We start from the raw sequence: 22,015 nt of genomic DNA on the forward strand, positions 1-22,015 counted from the left end.
ATCGCTCACGTCTGAGACGTAGCCATCTAAGATGTCATCCGACACCACTGATGCCACGTCTGACACCGCAGGCTTGATCTCCATACTAGGGATCTCCGGGGGCTCCAGGTCTGGCTCGACCGTCGGCTGCATGCCTTTGGAGTCGGACTTGTACGGTACTACGACTACTTTCTTGTAGCCGTAGTCCACAGCGCCCTCCGTGTCGTGGAGAAGTCTGACCGACTCCTCGTTCAGGACGAGGATAATTTGGCGCCTCTGCCCGTTGCTCTCCTCTACTTTGGCCACCTTCCAATCGGCTGTGGGAAGGTGGGGGTTGCAGACCTGCAGAATCCGGAGAATCTTATCCGGCTCTGCAGGCTTCGCCGAGACCCACGCTCTGGCCCTCGGCTTGCTGGGGATGTCCTCCCACTTCACGACCTCCAGCTGGGCTCCTGGGTAGACCTCCTTGAGCGACGCTACCGCCTTCGCGTAGAGGGCCGCCGAGCGAGCATCTTGGCAGGCGATGGCTTTCACCCTGCCTTGGTGCCACCCGGCGTTCTCACACTTGGGCGGTGGTCCTCCATTCTCCTCCAACTCCTGGAGGAAACGGTCTTGGAGCTCGTTTTCCACGAGGTGCCACTTGTCCCTAGGGATCTGCCCGTCTTTAGAGCCCCTGTCTAGGACTCCAATCAGGGTTTTTCCCCTCGCCACCTCGGCAAACGAGCGGTTGCTCAATGTCTTTGTCCTCTTGGCCTGTTGGACTTGTGTGGCGGTGTCCTCCGCCGAGCGTTGCCGCTTGCTTGGGGCCTTGGCTGTGGCCTTGCCAGCTTTGGCTGGCTGGTAGTCGGGCAGGACTGTCTTGGCCCATCGCCGCGATTCGATTCCCTGGGCAGACGCCAGGAACACCGGGTCGTCGTTGCCCAGGATGAAGGCCGCACGTCTTTTGTCCTGAAACTTGGGCCTATCTTTCGAGGCAGAGGCGCCGCCTGCCGGGGTTGTCAAGGGGTTCCCGGTCCCAAGGGGTCCGCCAGCCGCGATATCGCTCTGCATGGTCGCCCCCCGGTAACCGGGTCGCCCTTGGGGCCCCCCGACGTGGATTGGCTCGATTGGCTTTTCGGTCCTCTCCTCACAGCGCCTGCTGCCTCGAGACGGTGGACCGACTTAGTCTCCTTCCCCGTCTTTTTGGGCACTGGTTTCCCAGATGCGTTTGTAGAGGGATGGTCTTTTCCCTCCGGCACTTTAGGAGGAGTGCCGTGCTCCTTTGCGGTGTTTTTTGTGTTTATGTTTAAATTTGGCATATTTGGTCCCACGAGTAGGCGGGAAGGGGTTAGTCGCCCGAGGCATAGCCCGCGTGCCCCGGGAAGCCTTATTAAAACTGGAGGTCGGCAGGTATCCAGAGTCCGCATATAAGCGACCGAGCACCCCCTCGGCCATGCATCCCTCGGCATATGACAGTGTCACCTTGGATTGGGGTTATTTCACTGAGAGTTTTCTTCTCTCCGCCCGACTACAATTAGCCAGCATCCTGGCAGAGACATGACCGTACCAGGACCTGTTTCCAGCCGCCCTCACGGGGAGAGTATAGTCGCACTTCCGCCGGTGTGTACAGTTACGGCGGGTGCCGGTTCGCTCGCGCCCACCTGTATCCTATGACGCGGAGCACAGTCGCCTTGGATCCAGAGCAAGCCATGAACCCGAGGCGCCCGTGCCCCTTTCCGAGTCTACAGTTGTGACGAGCCGACCCGACATCCGTTTATCCCCCTATAGCACCCGACGGCTGATGGCTTGCTTAAGGAGTTACGTTTGTTCCTATGTTCTAAGTTCTAAGTTCTATTTGCAGGCTCTTGCTGCTTTTTAGTTTGGTTTAGATATGGGTATTTTCATGGAAAACTCAACCGAGGCCAACAAAAGTCAATAAACACACACTATTTACTGAACTTACTGTTAAATTTAACCAATTTCATTAACTTTGATCTGAAAACCTATTAAAAGAACCATGAGATCACTTTTTCGTTATTTTTTTAGTCATGTTTTTCTTTACCATTTTCTCATATAAGATAGATGATTCTTGATAAAAGTTCTTCCTCAGTCTCTCTAAAAAGTCAACTAAGTTGTTTGTTTGAAGTGATTTATTGGAGAAAAAACACATGAAAAAATCGTACGTTTACCAATAGAGATAATTTATCGTGTAAATGCTCCATATAAACCTGCAAGATTTTTTTTAATTCAAAAATAAAAATTACGACCATCTGAGTGGTCAGTAGATAACTGAAGAGGCACTCACCCATTTCTTTTTATCAGTGCTTCCCCACTGGCCGTGATGTGCGTTGGCGTCGAACCCTACAATTAGGCCTTGGCCTCGCAGTCTGCTATTAGCGCCAGGAATGTGGAGCAGATCCTCAGTGAGCGCCTGCCCTTCGAGGATCACTGCTGTATGATCTTCATTGTTGAAATTTGGGAGCAGAAATAGGTGTAACTCTTTTTTTGTAAGAATGTAGGCACGTTCTTTACCTGTGGTATCAGCTACATATAGCTTACAGTCTTGAGTCCTTAAAGAGATCCGGGGCTCCTGAATGAGGACTATGTTGAGTCCACCCTTGGCTAGGGGAACAAGAGAGCAGCGCATGCTGCCTTATAATGGTGTGGGCTAATCTGCAAGAGTATTCATTTATTTATTTATTTATTAAATTAACAAATTTTCTGTTAATAATGGTACTTAATTACTAAAGGCGGAAAAAGAGAAGTTAAAAGTTAGCTAAATTTAAGTGATTATAAATATTGCATGCAATTAGTTTAAGAGACAGTTCAGGGGATAGTTAAAGCTCCAGTGACAGTTAAAGTATCAGTAAAATTCCTGAGGTTTTATCATGGTTGCTTTCGGGACACTCCAATTACATCCCGACCGCGATGAGTCTAAGACGCCTTGCTAGGTCGCTTTCGTCAGGCACGTAGCCGTCGAGGGTGTCGTCCGACACCACAGATAAGTCTGATTTGTGCGGGACTATGGCTACCCTTTTGTAGCCATAGTCCCCAATACTTTCCTTGCTGTTAAGGAGCCTTACTGACTCCTCATTTAAGACGAGGATGATCTGGCATCTCTGTCCATTGCTCTCTTCTACCTTGGCCACCTTCCAATCGGCTGTAGGACGGTGCGGGTTGCAGACCTGCAGGATCCGGATCATAGATCCTGGCTCTGCAGGCTTCGCCGAGAACCATGCTCTGCCCCTTAGTTTGCAGGGGATGTCTTCCCATCCCATGATGCGGCCGCCTTCGTGCAGAGAGCCGCCAATCGCACATCTTGGCAGACGATGGCTTGTGTGGTGGTGTCTTCCGCCGAGCGTTGCCGCTTGCCTGTGGCCTTGGGTGCGCCACTACCAGCATTTGGCTAGCTGGAAGTCTGGCAGAACCGTTTTGGCCCATCGCCCCGATTTGATGCCTTGGGCGGATGCCAGAAACACCGGGTCATCATTACCCAGGTTGAAGGCCGCACGACTCTTGTCTTGAAACCTCAGCTTCTCTTTACCTGCCGTGATATCGCTCATTTTAGGCACTGGTTTCCCAGATGCAGATGTAGAGGGTTAGTCTTTTCCCTACGACATTTTAAGAGAAGTTCCGAGCTCCTTTAAGGTGATTTTTAATGTATCCGAATTTTTCGTAGCTCACTGCTACAAGTGTGTTTCAAAATTTCGCCCCATCCCCTTCCGCCCACACAAAGGATGAAAATCTGTGGCAACCACAATTTTGAAGATAGGAGAAAATTAAAAACGCACAATTATAGAGAATGGCCATATCTACCAGATTGCCGAATCTTGCCGAATCCGAATCAGATCGGACATTTATTATAGCCAAAAGTAACAAATCAATTTGCAGTGGCTACGCAGCGCCCGTCGACACGTTCTGACTGATTTTCTGTCTCTCTCGCACGCACGTTTAATGTAGCCATACTGACTATGAATCGGGTATAAATGTAGAGTTGCGGTCGCCGCAGTAACTCACAACTTTCCCCTCGTTATACCCGATACTCAAAATGAGTATTGGGGTATATTAGATTTGTGGTAAAAGTGGATGTGTGTAACGTCCAGAAGGAAACGTTTCCGACCCCATAAAGTATATATATTCTTGATCAGCGTCAATAGCCGAATCGATTGAGCCCTGTCTGTCTGTCCGTCCGTCCGTCCCTACCAGCGCCTAGTGCTCAAAGACTATAAGAGCTAGAGCAACGACGTTTTATATCCGGACTTCTGTGATATGTCACTGCTACAAGTATTTGCCCCGCCCACTTCCGCCCCACAAAGGGCGAAAATCTGTGGCATACAAAATTTCGACGATACGAAAAAACTAAAAACGTAGAATCGTAGAGGAGGACTATATGTTCTAGAGTGTAAAATCTGAGCCAGATCGTATAAATATTATAGCCAGAATCAAGAAAACAATTTCATTCTTTCTCGCTCTGTCTCTCTCTAACACACAGGTTTCATGGTCGGTTTTGCCAATTGCAAAATATGAGTTCAAGGATCTCAGAACCTATAAGAGCCACAACAACCAAATTTAGTATCCACACTCCCGTGTTATCGGACCTTGACCGTTTCGTGTCCAAATTTCGCCACACCCCCTTCCGCCCCCGCAAAGGACGAAAATCTGGGGCATCCACAAATCTCAGAGACTATTAAGGCTAGAGTAACCAAATTTGGTATCCGCACTTCTGTTAGATCTCACTATAAAACATATATCTCAAAATTTCGCCCCACCCCCTTCCGCCCCCACAAAGGACGAAAATCTGTGGCATACACAATATTGAAGATTCGAGAAAACTAAAAACGCAGAATCATAGATAATGCCCATATCTATCAGATTGCTGAATCTGGATCAGATGGGATCATTTTTATAGCCAAAAGAAATAAATCTATTTGCAGTGCCTACGCAGCGCCCGACGTCACGCTCAAGCTGATTTTCTGTCTCTCTCGCACGCACTCTTTGTCGTGTCGTTTAACATTAGCGGCGTCTGCCGGAGGAGAGCCATACTAACTAAGTATCGAGTATCAATGTAGAGTTGCGGTGTCCGCAGCAACTCAGAACGTTCCCCCTCGTTTTTTTTTAATATTATGGTCGGTACTTTTGGAACTCTGTTTTGAATCTTTATGGCCAGCTATCCTAATCGGTTCTTTAGATAGAAGAGAGTCGGTGAAAAAAAGTTGTACGAAGATGTTACACTTATGTGTAAAATTAAGCTTAGTTATGATTAGGGCCTCGGGCGAGGCTTTAAGTCAGGTATAAGTCGGGAGACAACGATTGCTTTGCGAAACATTGCCCTGAGTGGTTTATAGCATAGATGTTGTTTAAATCCTCCGTTGTGGCTTCATTTATAAGCCGGGAGACAAACAGGAACATAGACGAATTTCCATTAACGAGCACACCCACACTGGAAGCACTCTTAATGGTACCATCGTCAGTCAGGGTTCGAGGACAGAGAATTATTGTTAGGTGTGAAAAGGACCAGAGAATATGAGAATATATGATTATTTTACACTTACTGATTCCCTAAAGTTTGACGCAAACCAAAAACGCAGAATCGTAAAAATTTACCATATCTTCTAAACTACCGAATATGGATCAGATCGGATTATTATTTTAGCAAGAAGGATAAATCAATTTGTAGTGTATACGAAAACCAAGCCACGCGCTTTCTCATTTACGCTTACTCTCTTCGTAGAGAGAACAAATTTAGTTTTAATTGTAAAAAGTTGTTTTTATATTTTAATTTAATTTTTGCTTCCGTTGGGTAAAAATTACCCGAAAAGCGTTAAAAACATGTAGTCTTCAAAATTATTTTTTTGCTAAGTATATGACTATGATGTAAAAAAAATTAGTATACAATTTTGTTTTCTATTTGTTAAAGCGACAACAAAAAATAAAAATTAAAGAAATCGGATAACATTTGGGAAAACTTCATGCTGGAGAAGTCAAACATGCATGAAATTTTACAGTGCGGCTTTTTTTTTGTCGCTGGTTGTATTGTATTATTGTCTAAAAACTAACACGAAAATACAAATAACCTGTTATTTTTATTGTATGTAGGTAGATATTCTCTCTGAATGATCGTCCCCGCTGTTGTAGCTGGAGCTAAAAAAAAATGATACATTTTTATACCCGATACTCAAAATGAGTATTGGGGTATATTAGATTTGTGGTGAAAGTGGATGTGTGTAACGTCCAGAAGGAATCGTTTCCGATCCCATAAAGTATATATATTCTTGATCAGCATCAATAGCCGAGTCGATTGAGCCATGTCTGTCTGTCCGTCTGTCCGTCCGTCCGTCTGTCCGTCTGTCCGTCCCCTTCAGCGCCTAATGCTCAAAGACTATAAGAGCTAGAGCAATGATGTTTTGGATCCAGACTTCTGTGATATGTCACTGCTCCAAAAATATTTCAAAACTTTGCCCCGCCCACTTCCGCCCCCACAAAGGGCGAAAATCTGTGGCATCCACAATTTCGACGATACGAGAAAACTAAAAACGGAGAATCGTAGAAGATGACTATATCTTCTAGAGTGCAAAATCTGAACTAGATCGTATAATTATTACAGCCAGAATCACGAAAACAATTTCACTCTTTCTCGCTCTGTCTCACTCTAACACACAGGTTTCATGGTCGGTTTTGCCAATTGCAAAATATGAGTTCAAGGATCTCAGAACCTATAAAAGCCAGAGCAACCAAATTAGGTATCCACACTCCTGTGATATCGGACCTTGACCGTTTCATGTCCAAATTTCGCCACACCCCCTTCCGCCCCCGCAAAGGACGAAAATCTGAGGCAACCACAAATCTCAGAGACTATTAAGGCTAGAGTAACCAAATTTGGTACACACACTCCTTTAAGATGTCACTGTAAAACGTATATCTCGGAATTTCGCCCCACCCCCATCCGCCCCCACAAAGCACGAAAATCTGTTGCATCCACAATATTGCAGATTTGAGAAAACTAAAAACGCAGAATCATAGATAATGACCATATCTATTAGATTGCTGAATCTGGATTAGATCAGATCATTTTTATAGCCAAAAGGAACAAATCAATTTGCAGTGGCTACGCAGCGCCCGACGTCACGCTCAGACTGATTTTCTGTCTCTCTCGCACGCACTCTTTGTCGTGTCGTTAAATATTAGCGGCGTCTGCCGGAGGAGAGCCATGCTGACTTAGTATCGGGTATAACCGTAGAGTTGCGGTGTCCGCAGCAACTCACAACGTTCCCCCTCGTTGATTTTAAAGTTTAGTATTTCCCAGACTGTAAGTTTAAGTTGTTGAGAGCTGATAGATAGCTGCATTTTCGGAATGGGAAAGTTGTTAACTAAACTACCTGTAGTTCGGTCTGAACTGTGGGTCCAGTATGCAGAATATCGTTCAAAGATTTCCCGCTTGCTGACTTGCATGAGGCATCGAATACTACCCGAAGCTTTGTGGTGGTGCTCTCAGGTTTGAGTATACCGTGATGTGGTATGTAGTAGTGTTTTTTAGGAACCTGTTATGCTGGCACCATCTTCATATGTCCTAGTCCTTCATACTCTTCCATGAAGTCCACATAACTCTTCCAAGTTTCTGTTGATATGCGGCCCTCCAACGCTAAGAATCTTTTTGTTGCAGTTTCCAAAGACTCCTCCAGGGCTGAAGAGTGTTCGGAAAATGAGAGTTTTACAATAAGCCGGCCATCCGAAGCTGTCTGAAGGTTTTCTATAAAAACATGTCGATTTTGCCTGGCTTATGTAAGTGTGGATCTGCCAGTGAGATCTTGCTTAGTACGTTTAAACTCTCTGAATTGAGTGCCTAAGCTGACTGATCAGCTATTATCTGTGGTAATACGAAAGCTATCGTTTAAACTCTCTGATTTAAGTGCCTAAGCTGGCTGATCAGCTATTATCTGTGGTAATACGAAAGCTTCAATTCATTGCGTAAAACCATTGTGAAGGGATTTTATGAGCACATTTATTCGTGCTCTGCTGGTCCTTGATTGACCTCCAATTTCTTCAATCCGTAATATTGTGTAGTGACAACATTAATCCTAAATCTAGCAGTGCTCTGAAATTAGAAATCTGCCCGTTGTTGGCTTCTACTGCCACCTTTACTGTGGCCAGTAAATTCTCACTATTGTTACTTGCTGCATCAACCGTCGGTGCTGTTGATTTGGTATATGCGCCCGATGCTGTTTCCAGATGTAGCATCGTGTTGTGCTTCTTGTCGCACTTAAAGCAGTTTCGACCTGGCCATGCGTTTGTTTTGTGATTCGTTCTAAAACAATTAACGCACATGTTTTATTTTTATACCCAATTTAGTCGTTCCGATTAAGATTAAGCGAAATTCTTCGCATCCGTGTAGCCAATGGCTTGCCTTCTTGCAGAATGTGCATAAAGGTGCTCGTGCTCTCCCTGTGTTTGCTGATGCACATTTCGTGGCTTTTGGCTCTCTCCTTGATGCTGGTGGCTTCTTACTGGTTCCCAGAACTCGAATTCTTTGCTCTAAGAACTGAAGCATGGTGTCCAATGCCTGAATGTCCTTTGAGCTTCCCAATGATTACTCATACAAGGCCTTATTTGTTACATCCAGTTTGTTTCTGATAATGGCAATCAATATTGGATATTAATATTAATATATATGTTGAGACAACGAGCTTTTTCGCTGACTATGATTGTTCAATAATTTCACGAATTAATAATTTCCGAAACGTTATAAATTTTATTATAGTTATTTTGTGTGTTGAGGGTGGCCGAAGATGCCAGAGCCTTTTACAATAAAATTAGAGTGATAGACTTGGATGAGGCAAGCGAGCCGAACAATATATATTAATTGTTTGATGATTGAGGAAGCGGTTCAGTACCGTATTCGAAACATCTCTGGATTTGTTATATGCTTCAACTAGTATTTCCCAAGCGGCTTCATCATTTCCTTCCATTAGATCGATATGTCGGATCAATCTTTCTGCCTCGCCGGTAACGGTGGTTTTAAGGTACCACATCTTTTTCACCGAAGGCATGTTAGCTTTATGAAACACACATGAGAACAGGTCAAAGAACTGGGTCCATTTCAATAGATCCCCATCAAACTTCGGATGGGGGAAGATGCGTGGAAGATGCACGTTGTCCGTGTTTAGTATGGCTGATTTTCCCAATGCTCTTTGTAACTTACTTTCCAGTGTTAGGTAGGCTTCCATGTCATATCCTCTTTCCACTGGGTCCTCGTCTTGTGCTTGAGTCCATAGTGATTTTATCAAATCACTTGATGTGCGTCCTTCCGTCTCTGAAAGTTGGTTCAGATTGCGTTTTACGGACTCTGCTATGGCCTTTTGTCGGCGACATTGTGAAAGCAATTTGCTGTAAGCCTTCGGGGACATTCGGTATAAATCGTAACGTATCGCTTACAAGTAGAACGTATGTAAGTCTTCACGGAAATTTACATATTCATACGTTTTGTCTGTATCGTGAAGTTTGGAGTCGTTTTTGTTGAAACGATTCCACGCATTTTCGAGTGCCAATATTTTAGCTTGAAATTAAGAGGCCTTTTGCTTTCTTTCTTGGGGATCTCTTTTAAAGTTCCTAATGCACATCGATATTTCCTCGCCTAGCGGCAGCTTCTTCCTCTTTTTGTGTATCCATTCTATCTTTTTGTACTTATTACTTTTTGACCCGTTGGGAGTGTTTTATTTGCTTTGCAGCTGGATACGCTACGAATCGCAACCGTTGTCGGTCAGAAAATAAATAGTACAGGTGATGTATTGGATGGAGGGATTTGTGCTGTTATCAATGTATGAAACGTACGAACAACAAAAATGTATTGTCTCGGTGGCAATCGAATTCTGTGGCTGTTTTTCTATTTGCTGATAACCTGAATATGTCAGATTTGCCAAAGTGATACTTATTGGTGGAGATGCTACCGTAAGTGTATGGCCTGGTGCCAAATTTTATTGAAGATGTCCTGTCGACTTCTTCAATCTGATTTCCAGATCGACTCCTTTCACTGTATCTTGTCTGACACTTTGAAAGGATGATCAAAGTCGGGGGTCACCAAATGTTAATGTGTATGTGTGTGTAGAAAGCTGGGAAGCATACGGTACATAAACCGTCTACAGTTTCGTCGTCGCAACTAGAACTTGAACCAGTTGGACTGCGAAGTGGGTATCCTATAGTGCGCAAGGGAGGGTCTGAAGACACGGCGACAGCCTCTGATGATTGCGATGGAAAATGAATGACAGGCAGTTGTGGTACTAAATAGTTTATCGATTGAGTTTACAAGTGCTACTCGTATTGTCTATTCTTAGTTGTTAATGTAATTTTCGTGTTGTCATATTCATTCACATGAAGGGACATGGACAATTGTATTTATGAGTATTCGTGCGTAAGAGTGCACTGTATATGCTGTAATATTAATTAAGTATAAGTGTGTAACTGAACATTCAGCTTTGATCCATCTGTGAAGATGTGTATAGTGCCATTTGGGCCTGGCAGTCCATCGAGCAGGTTGCCTTTGTGAGGGATGATTATTTTGAATGGGATATCTGTGTTAGTGTGCCTGTTTCTGAGTGAGTGAACAAAAAACAGTTGTTCACTTATGTGAGCAACTGAACATGTTCCTTCCAAACTGTTTTTTTTTGCTCACTTGTTCTTTTATGTTTATTAGTTCATTTTTGCTCACTTCTTCCTTTTGGTTCACTAGTTCATTTTTGCTCACTTGTTCAAACGCGTTTTGCGTTTTGACATGTTCCAGTCCCACCTGAACGATAGGTGGCCAGGGCTGAGGGCGACGCGCCATCTAGCGGAAGTCCAGGGAGGCTCGATGGTGTATGGGGACATCGGGGGGAGCTGGAGCCGTTACTGGGGATATAAGGAAGAGAATAGGATTAGTTATATGTATTAGTAAGGGAAAAGGGGATAAATAGGAGTGAAAATATTAGAAAACGTGGATTGGATTATGGAAATCGTGGAGCGTGGACGGAGTAACGTCGAAATTTGAAATGTTGAGCTTAAAACAGAAAGTTTGAAGTGAGTACAGAAAAAGCGGGCGATAAAATAGGTTGTAATGCAGAAAATTTTACTAACAGCCGGCATGGAATATAGCCACCAGAACCGGGCCAGAAGGTTTCCTGGAGAGGAACACTGGAGTTCGAGAAAATCGACTGCAGAGAAGAAGACTGCCCAACGTGAACCTGAGAGAGTTCGTTCCAGTTGCGTGAGCCAAGTAGCGCGGGACGTGTGAAGGGTGAGGGTGAAAGAGGACGATTTAGCTGCCAGGGCGATTCTAGCCACACCGCACGATCGTTGCATCGCCTTCCAGTACGTGCCACACGTTTGGTCTCATTCACCAATTAAAAACCCCGAAACCCTATTCACACACACACACACGCGCACACGTATACACGGACCTATATAAATTTAGGGCTGACCGGCCACGGCCAGCGATCGCCCACGTCGTGTGAACTTAAAGAAAAAAAACATAATCCGCACTCCAAACACCGTTCCACATTAAATGTTATTTTGTTCCGTGTGTTGTCCTTTATTCAGTATTTAGTATTAGCTTAAACCGTTTAACGTAAAATCTTGGCCATTGAAAAAAAATATGTAAAAACACCAACACCTTTCACGAACCTAAATCTGCGATCAGCTGTTCAGTTCCAGAAGGCCCCCTGACGCGGGGGTCCCATCAGTCCACCGTATTTGGTCGAGCGATTTGTGGAAAAATATTGTTTATTGTTTATGTCCCGGGGACCCTTAACAAGAGCTCTTGGTAGGTTAAGTCTCCGTAGGGGCCCGAGTTACATTAACTCCCGTAAAACTGGATCCACTCATCTACACATATTCCATTACGTATGGGTGAGGGTATCCCTGTTGGTTGAACGAAATTTCAGCAGTTATTTCCGTGTTTGCCTTTGTGTCGAACGTTTTGGTGTTTCTTTTTGGTTAGTGATAATTTTGAGTATAGCTATTTATTAATGAGAAAGATGAAATTGTCAATTTATAATTATTAAAGCTTGGATATATATTGAAGCATTAAATTTAAAATAGAGGGAGGACGCGTGGCGTAAGCCATGGATTAGGCCAGCCGTTACCGTTCCAGCAGAGGGTGGCCAAAATGAACGTTGTGTTTGGTCACAGGTAGGGCGGGCGCGCGAAGTGATAACACCCAAGCTTCACCCACTTGATAGCCGTCTGTTTATGATTTTCTTTGTTGTTGTTAGGCTGTTGTTAGTTTTGATGTCCCGAGAAGTAGTATGTCTCCTTTTTTGTCTACATTTGGCGGGCAAGGGGAACTACCCAGCCCTGGGGTCGACAGCTAGCCGGCATTGCCCTCTGGGAAACAAGCCAAGTGTAACAGACAGTTATTGCTCATATTTGCGTTTTGTATTACCGGCAAAGTTTTTTACTCTTTTAAAAATTCAGGATGCCACTAATTCGAAAGTATAGTCAAATTTGGAATCATTTCGAGTCGAGGATGCCAAGAAGCAAAGTGCAAGTATTGCAAATCTGTTTTGAGTTGCAAATCTCTGAGTTGTAAGTCTGTGGTCCTTATGGATCTGTGCATGAACAGTGAACAAGTGAGCAACTGAGTGAGCAACTGAGCAATATGAGTGAGTTGACGCACTTACTAAAAAAGAACAAGTGAACATGTTCACCAAAATGAGCAATGTTTACCCCATACTAATCTGTGCACTCCCTTGTAGTGCAGTAGTGCGTTTTTGTAGGGACAATATTGTTGTCATTAAAAAATTACGAGTGACCTAAGTACTGGAATGCCCATTGGTCGGAGTCTCTCAGACGTGTTGCTACCATTTCTGCCTGCGCCTTTCCTGCAAGGTCATGGCTCTAAAAGCATAGCGCCTCATTTGAAATGTTGCGGAGAGCTCCACTGATGCATAGGGCCGTAGTTCACTGAACTTTGTCTAGTTGTAAGCTATCAGCCACCACAGTAACTACACTTTTACATGTCTAAAGGGATGTAGAGGGCTCTTCACACTTTCTTTGATTTCTTGGGGTGGCTTATCCAGCAGCTCGAAGGCGCGGTCCACCAGTGCCGCTTCAACCCATTTCCACTGCTTCCTTGGAATCTTGGCATCCGCGCTGTTTTTGTCTCTTATGACCTCTTTGTGCCGATCTTAAGGAGTACCATCGATACCCACTAGACCTTCTTAAGCCACTTTTCTGTTTGGCTATACATCTGGCTTGCATTCTGCCGAAGGAATATGTTGCTAGCACTCTTCTTTTCGGCAACTGTGGCAACTCATAGCCACTCTATCCAGGTATCGGTTTTGGGAGACGATTTACCACACACTAAGGTCTGGGATGAAACCCCATTTGGTTCGACCTATCGCCTGCTATGGAGCAGTCTGATCCAGGCCTGCCTTTCCCTGTTCGGGATTGCTCCTCTGGGGGGGGCCAGACTCATTTTTGTTTGGTTTGTTTATTATATTCGTTTATTTCGATCCAACGATTTGCACTGAAGGGGTAAGGTGCGACCGGACAGAGATCAAGTTACCAAGCTATGGCATCCTTAGAGCAGGGGCTGACATGTCCCTCTGCTCACCGTTAACGACTGGGCTAGATTTTAGACCGGGCTCTTAGACAGGCTGACTCTTGGCGCGGATCGAATGACAGTCCGGCCCGATGTGAGGTGAGTGTGTGGTACTAGATGTGGGTAGATAGTAATGTGTAGGGCTCGGAAGTGTGGAGATACTTATACGAGTCGCACCACAAGCGTATCATCAGTGTTGTTGCTTCCCCCCTTACCGCGGCTCACAACGTTCCCACTTCTTTTAATACCCAATACTTAAAATGAGTATAGGGGTATATTAGATTTGTGGTGAAAATGGACGTTACACGTCCAGAAGGAAGCGTTTCCCACCCCGTAAAGTATATATATTCTTTATCAGCATCAACAACCGAGTCGATAGAGCCCTGTCTGTCCGTCCGTCTGTCCATCCCTATGAGCGCCTAGTGCTCAAAGACTATAAGAGCTAGAGCAACGACATTTTGTATCCCGACTTCTGTGATATGTCTCTGTAGTATTTCAAAACTCCACCTCGGCCCCTTCTGCCCCCGCAATTTTCGAAAATCTGTGTCACAATTTTAAAGATACGAAAAAAACAAAAACGCAAAATCGTAGAGCATGACTATATCTTCTAGACGGCGGAATCTGAACCAGATCGTATTATTATTGTAACACGTTTCATGGTCGGCTTTGCTTATCGCTAAAAGTGAGCGCCTAGATCTCAGAGACTATAAGAGCTATAGCAATCAAATTTGGTGTCCAAACTCCTGAGATATCGAAGTGTATTTCCAAATTTCAAAAGACTCCACAATCCACAGATCTCAGAGACTATCAGAGCTAGAGCAACCAAATTTTTTTAGCCACACTCCTGTTAGATCTCACTGTAACAAGTGTATTTCAAAATTTCGCCCCACCCCCTTGCGCCCCCACAAAGACCGAAAGTCTGTGCAATCCACAATTTTGAAGATTGGGAATATTAAAAACGCACAATCATAGAGAATGACCATCAGAGCGGATAATTTTTATAGTCAAAAGTAAGTCCATTTTCAGTCGCTTAGCACGCACTCTTTGTCATTTAATGTCAGCGCCGTCTGCCGGAGAACATAAGAACATTAGTGTGATTTTTTTTTACTCGTAAAGAACTCCCCGTCTTCTTTCTTCTATAAATCATGGCTTTTACGGTTGCTCTTTTTTAATTTAAATCAGTCAGATTTGTCCGACATAGTTTCTTGTAGTCTGCGTGCAGCTACTTGCTAAAGCAATAGCAAAAGTTTACAAATCACATGCATATGTATTATTACGAAACAGTAACTGGGCAGTCTAGTCTATGAATAAAGTTGTTAGCGCGATTTATCAAGATTGTACATGCAGAAACTATTTGGCTTTCACACATTTTTTGCTCATACAAAAAGTGAACATAATCATATATGCTTTTGAATAAAATGATAACATTTGCACAATTTTTGTATAAGACTCGACAAGACCGTCTAAAATTAGTCGATTATTTTAAAACTATGAAAATTGGCACGGGTGGTAAAGTTGCTCGTTAGCGTTTTAAATTGTTTCAATTTAATTTCGAAGAAATTTACTAAATATCGTAATAGGATTCATAAGGCATTCCTGGCCATCGGAAGCTTGTATAGTACTTTGGTGGAAAATCGACTTAATAATGATGTGCATTTTGTGAAGGAGGATACGGGACGCCATATAAAAAACAAAAATGTTTGCCTATTTGAAATTTTATTTAGAAGGAATCGTAAAAATCGTTAAAATTTTGTATAAATTCCACTAAACAGAATCATGCCAAAAACCTTTTGCACGTAAATTCTTGATAAATCGCGGTTCATCATCGTTTGTTTTTTAGAATCGAACATTCATCCCTATTCTGGTTTATGTAACTATTCCTTTTAATTAAATTTTTAAATCAATAAAATACAAAAAATAACAAACGATTTTTCTTGTCTCTCTTCTATTTCTCTCGCAATTGTTCAACAAATCAACATTACAAAACAAAAATAATAATACTGTACTAACCTATTTCATATTCTAAACACATGTATTCCAAATAAAACTTGTTCATCCAATGTCAGACGTCGTTAAGTTGTCGCCATTCACACAGCTATTTACATTAATAGCAATTTATGTTTAAATAATTAATTCGCTCTCGCTTTAATCAACCAACTCATGTTGAAATCTGTCGGTCTGCGAAATAGGCTCTTTCTCCAGCAAAAATACGTAGTAAAGAAAGAGATGAACTACGAAATGTTAGGTAATGCTAATGTAACATTTACAATAGTAGAAAATGCTAGAATTCTGCAGCATTAATTTCATAAAAAAGAATAATATACGAAGGACATTGCGTTATCCGCTTGAGAAGAGTTCTAGTAATAATACTTCTTAGATTGAAAATTTCTGAATTGTATTGAAAGAAATACAAATAAACAGCATCATACCTGTGTACATATACATATTTTTATATGTATAATTGAACATACAAACTTATTAATATACAGTGAATCAAAAATATTTAAGCACACCCCATATATTTTGAAAAAATCTTTTGCAAAAGCTCCCATTTATAACTATTTTGATTGGATTTTTGATGTAGTAAGCATATTAAAAAAATTACCGAAATTATACATATAAAGTAGATACAATATATAATTAGTACTCTTACATTTTGTTTAATTTATCAAACATTATACATATAATAAATATAATTCATTTATAATGAAACACAACAATATATAATAACGATATATTACACATAACACGATACACAGATAAAAGAAGATAACATGTCACGAAAACACGAGGAATAAGGTATGGAACTCTATCCAAAAAATTCCAATTCGTGTTGGATCTGAAACCAAATACCTAAAGCTCAGTGAAATATATTTAAAAAAAACCAGACTTATTTTCCAACATCGTCTAACAATGTCATATATGTATCTGCGATTAGAATCAATATATCATATAAATAAACTAGATACAACATTTTGTTTTTGAAGAAAATAAGAAGTTGCATATGTGTCCACATAATTGTTCCAAAAAGCATTGGCTAATAAGGAAAAAAATCTGATGAACATATTCAGATAGCTTCTATTAAATTAATCGATATTTATGCGTATCAAAATCGAATTGTTGAAGTTTAGTTATATTACAATACAAAAAAATGGAATATGCAATCATCTTCATCCTTGAAGACCCGATCTAAATTTAAAATGTTTGATAACATTTTGGGGATAAAGTAATTTTAAGAATCATGGTGTGATCAAACATTTTTGATTCCCTGTACATTCATTCGTCATTTAATCTTACGATTGAAATGTCAAGTGCTCCAAAAAAAATTATTATTCGCATGAGAAAAACTATATGCATTATGTAAAGTGGTGATACATGATGCATGCATGGATACATGTTCATCACATTTTAGTTCAATCAATGCATTTCAAACTCTTTATCTCTCTATATCAAAGAATATAACCCTAATAATATACTTCGCTTAGCTAAACTGTTTTTTTTTTTGTTAAAATAAAAATTAAAGTTGTCTAAGTACATATGAGGATTTCCATGAGTGAAAAAAGTCAAATTAAGTAGGATTTATATTTTGACTATAGGCTTAACTTATAATTCTTAATCTGCCCTATAATTGTCACTTAGGTTGTTTTTGGGTAATTTTTCGTTTCAAGATAATTAAAAAAGCCAAGGGAATCGAGCGCGACAAAAAGAGACACCGAACAATTAATTTTTATTATTTTAATTTTAAAAGGTTTTCGCATCAAAGATAATGAAATTATATGTAAATTTGTTTAATTAGTTAAGTTTTAAGTTTAATGTGTTTTTATTGACTTTTCGTTGGAAATGTCCATACTTAGTATAAAAACTTGATACATAAAAGTATGTGGATAAATATATACAAAATTGACATATGTACGTTTCTCCACATAAAAACATATTCAGACAGGCTTCGGTTCCTTGAAACCGCACGAATTTGTGGTCCCGTTTTCACAAAACGCAAGATTTTTCCGATTTCAAAACGGCAACATTTTCCTCGCCAAAATATAAAGTAAATGGCTTTTTATACAACCAAACGAATCTTAATTGCAAAAGGCACAAAAATGTATGACTTAATAATGTATTAACATATATTTGACACCATTATTAGGGAAATTTAGCTTTTGCCTTTTTTATCAACAATTTTCTTTAACCCAACCTCAAATGCGGGTTCATGTAAAAATCTGACGCAGACCGAAGTTGGTATAGATACTTCGGATGTTAACTATAACAAAGGTTTTTGTGCGCACAATGCACAAAATTGTGCTCCTAACATCACTAAATTGTGCGTTTAACAGAACATAAGAAATGTGAGAAAAATTTTGTGAAAACAGGAACGAAAACGGGAAGTTTTGGCTGAAAACGCAAATCCCAAAGTAAGAAAAAACCGGAGCCTTTCTGACTGTACTTATTTAATATTTCTACGATTGCTTGAAACAAAAAATGGATATTGTGGCGTGGATATAAGGCATTGTTGTAAACATGTGTGAAATAGCAGCATCTAACTCTATATTAATCGAAAAAATTATGAATTTAATTTTACTGCGTGAATGAAATTAAAGAAAATTAAAGAAACGTTGCACAAACATTTAACAAACATCTAACATTTTTTTCGTGATACATGAATATGTACATGTACATGCATACATATATAAATGTGTTTTTTCGGGCTGACTCAACACATCGTACTTCGAGGAAATAAACTCACAAGTGTCAGTTTGACCACAAATTCGTTGTATGAAGAAAATCCCGAAGAAGATATTTTAGGATAGCGATGCTTCAATTGGTTCAAAGTGTTGATTTCTTTTATGAAGCGTATTGTTGTAATATTTGTAATATTTTGTATATGTACACGAGTCGTAAGAAAAGCCCTATGTTACCTGGGGTAGAGAATGCAAAACTGGTAGACTTTGTGTTTTTTGTCAATTCCTTAATTGCTCTTATAGCAGTGATAGGCACACATTCACATATTTGCGTTGCGTTTGTGTGCCTAGACGCAGGCAAAACGAAACATTGTATTTGTGCCAATCACTGTTATACATGAGGACGTAAGCGGCGGCGCACAGTGACGAACTCCGCCGTTTCAGCTTGCTAAATTAATAGCATCTGAACAAATAAAGTTATCTTCATGAAACAAACTGCATTTGCAAGAAAAATCTTTCAAAAATTAAACTGCTAAAGTAAATTATGCTACAGTGTCTAAAATCTTCACAATAATGGGTTAAAGTTGAACTTTGTTGCCGGTGCATATTTTCCTATGTAAAATGCTCAATTTTTTTTTTTCATCGATAAAGTACTTTTAATAGTGTTTTTTACTATAATATATTATTTTTTATTTTATTTTTGACTTAACCTAATATTAAAAAAGTTAAATAAACAATTTTTTTTTTTTCTGTAAAAGATTTGTCCACTTCCTTTTTAGTGGGAGGAATATCTAATAAAGTTATAATTTCTGAAGAATAACTACTTTCCGATTTAATTTGTGATCTCACGTATTTAATGGATGAAATATATGGATCTGAAGAGGCTGCCAACATGTTGAAAAGGTTTTGGTTTTGCTTAATTCGTGATGTCTTGCACGTATTCATATTCCTGTATTTTTTGTAATCTTTGTTTCTCGTTTCCTGGGCTTCCTCTGACATCTCTCCAATTGGTAGGCTCTGTTATTCAATTAAAATTTGACCATGTGCCAGAATTTTATGAAGCGTGGGAATTAGCTTCTTTTCAGGATATTTTTCCAGTAACAGCTCAGTAGTCTTCGAGGCATATTCACCAAACTTGCGGGTATTTTTTGTTCTTTGCAGTTTAAAATATTTAAAATAATACCCAATCTTTTGATAATGTCAATATCTCCAGTTATTTATACAGTAATTTTGTTTTTCTCATAGAATGTCGGTGATGAGCTTTTATTGCTTGTGTTTCCAAATCCTTGTTTGGGCAGTCCATTGTTATAGTTGTGATAGTTTGTCTAAGAATTTTTCTTGAATAATTGTTTTCCTAGTCTTTTGTATTTTGTTGGCTAGCGTGCTGTTTTCGAAAGATTCTCCCTCTCGCAGAATGGTATATGCAAGTTTCAAAATGAACTCCATACATCTATGCTAATTCTTGCATGCAGAACCTGGTCAAAACGACAGGTAAAGGTAGAAATACCAACAACATAATTGAGGTAGCGCGAGATTGAAAATTATTCTAATCTTGAGTGTACCTGAGCATATGGATTCATTAGTAGCTAACTTTTGAGCAGTTTTTCAACTTTGACTGCACTTCACAAAAATATATCCCTTGTATATGTTCCTTGAACTATTTATTACCTAAGTCTAAAAGCCCTTTCTGCGCTTCGGAGCCGTTTGGCTTCTCTCCTATGTACTCGAACTCTCCTACGAACTCTCCTATGTACTCAGGATATGACCTTTCCAACCGCTGTCTTATAATCTTCGAAATCCAGGAATTTACACATATGAACATGAAAAAATTGTCTTTTCTGTCAATTCGATCTTTATTTCCCTGTACAGTTCGTGTACCCCCAGTACCGCACAGAAGACACCCAAACGACGTGGACAACTGTGAATACCGGTACAGTATACTCGATATGCTAAAAAATTATTCTGAGTCTTAATATACATTTTGGGGCACATCATCATACTTTTACTTTTTAAATGATAAAAAAGGTCATCGCAATTTAATTCGGCAGCATAAGTAAAAGAATTATGTTTTTCGTATTATTACTTAAATTGAAAGCTTCAAGACCGATTTCCATACATAGTTACATATATTCTAAATATTGGGATAGCCATAAAATGAAAACACTGTTACACATCGATAAAAAAGAAAATTAAAAAACAGGGACCGCAAATAAGAGTTGTGAATGCAAATATAAACTCAATAAATCAATGTGAAGGAAGATGTAAATTATTCATACTTTAGTCGTATTTATTGATGTCTATTCACGATTTATATGATATAAATCATTTTTAATTCTTATTTATAATTTCTATTAAAAAAATGCAAAATAATAATTAAACATATTTTTTTCAATAACAGTTTCAATAATAATCAAAAAAAATACTCGGAAATAAGTGTTATTTCGTAACTATTAAATAATTATAATAGAAGTAATTGTTAGATTGGAATTTTTATCTTAAAACTTTTGACAGATACGGTCCCTGCTTTTTAATAAAATGGTTGATCGTAAGCTGTGGTTTTTCTCAAGCTCTCCTTCATTTAAATTTCCTTGCTTTTTCAGTTTTTTTTCTTTAGAAACAATTTAAATCATTTTCTTTATCATTTTATATAAACAAAATTATGTATCTTTTATCTTATGAGTTATCATTGCAGTACCCTCCATAATGTACGGTTAAATTATATATACAACATATATAGCTGATAAACCTACATATATATGTACATTCATATTTATATTTATACGTATTGGTACTCTTCGTTGTGTAATTTATTTATATACTTTATATTATTTAAAATCTGCATTATGAATTTGTGTATATTTTCCTTGCTAATCTGTTATCTTTTTTTATATATCCATGTCAATGGATACAATAAATTAAATTAATATTAATTATGAGTGAAAATACACATGAAAAGTGGTTTCAAGCGGATCGATACCAGTTGCGTAGCAGTATATACAAGATTAAAATAAAATCAGCGGAAAACAAACATTTATTTACGAATTTCCAGTCGCGTCACTGGAGCAGTCGGCGGTGCCATTACACAGCAGACTGGGGCCAATCGCTATGTACCGGATAACATGCGTGGACAAGTAAATCAGGCCGTAGGCCAGGCAGCCATTAATGAGCTATCCAATGCTTTTTCCTCCCGGTTTAAGTAAATCAAGTAAGCAAAAACATTCTATACAAAAAATTAACGAAGGAAACAGGAAGACGCTAAAATGGATCAGGAGACAGAAGAACAATTTCAAATTCATCTTATTTGTACAGAAACACTTTCATACGATCTTTATTTATTTTGTGATACTGGGTTTAGGATACTTTTTTCCTTTTTTTTCTCGAAATTTTGCTACATTGTTCCTACCACAAATTGATTCCACACGTAATTCTTCGATTATACAGTTTTTCTGTTCCCTATTGTTATTTTTTTTGTATTATAAATGACGTATATATATTGATTTATATGGAATTAAATATGTTTTCACAATGCATAGTACGTACAGACTACGTGTGTATTTATAAATTTAGGAGACAAAATAGTGACTCTTAAAGTATGATACGATCGATAGAATGATATGTGTTTAAAAGAAAATTTTGTTCAGTATTTAATCATTTATTTACATATGTGTATTAACGAATATAGCACCTGTTTCCACTTACAGACTAATTCAAAATAAAAATACAAAAGTTTGAAACATACAAAATTATTAATACTTTAAAGATAATTTTTTACGTTTTACAAAAATAAACGTAAAAAAATGTGTTTTTTTTT

The 22,015-nt window shown here is 39.7% G+C and overlaps 1 protein-coding gene across 6 annotated transcripts in view; it reads left to right on the forward strand.

Moving 5' to 3' along the window:
- The window catches only part of LOC6604080 (dynamin), a 113,568-nt gene that overhangs the window by 84,630 nt on the left and 6,923 nt on the right, over positions 1 to 22,015 (forward strand). For 3 of the 6 annotated variants that reach the window (XM_026989988.1, XM_026989990.1, XM_026989991.1), the window contains one exon: positions 21,254 to 21,942. The exons of 1 other annotated variant lie outside the window; for it this stretch is intronic. In XM_026989988.1, the coding sequence (XP_026845789.1) occupies positions 21,254 to 21,404 (151 nt within the window). In that variant the 3' untranslated portion in view covers positions 21,405 to 21,942. Of the gene's footprint in view, positions 1 to 15,594; positions 15,721 to 21,253; positions 21,943 to 22,015 lie in introns of those variants that run through there. 2 more of the 6 variants (XM_026989989.1, XM_026989994.1) reach the window with 2 other exon arrangements.

Source organism: Drosophila persimilis, unplaced genomic scaffold (genome assembly GCF_003286085.1).
Source record: "Drosophila persimilis strain 14011-0111.01,24,50 unplaced genomic scaffold, DperRS2 tig00000477-arrow-pilon, whole genome shotgun sequence".
NCBI lineage: Eukaryota > Metazoa > Arthropoda > Insecta > Diptera > Drosophilidae > Drosophila > Drosophila persimilis.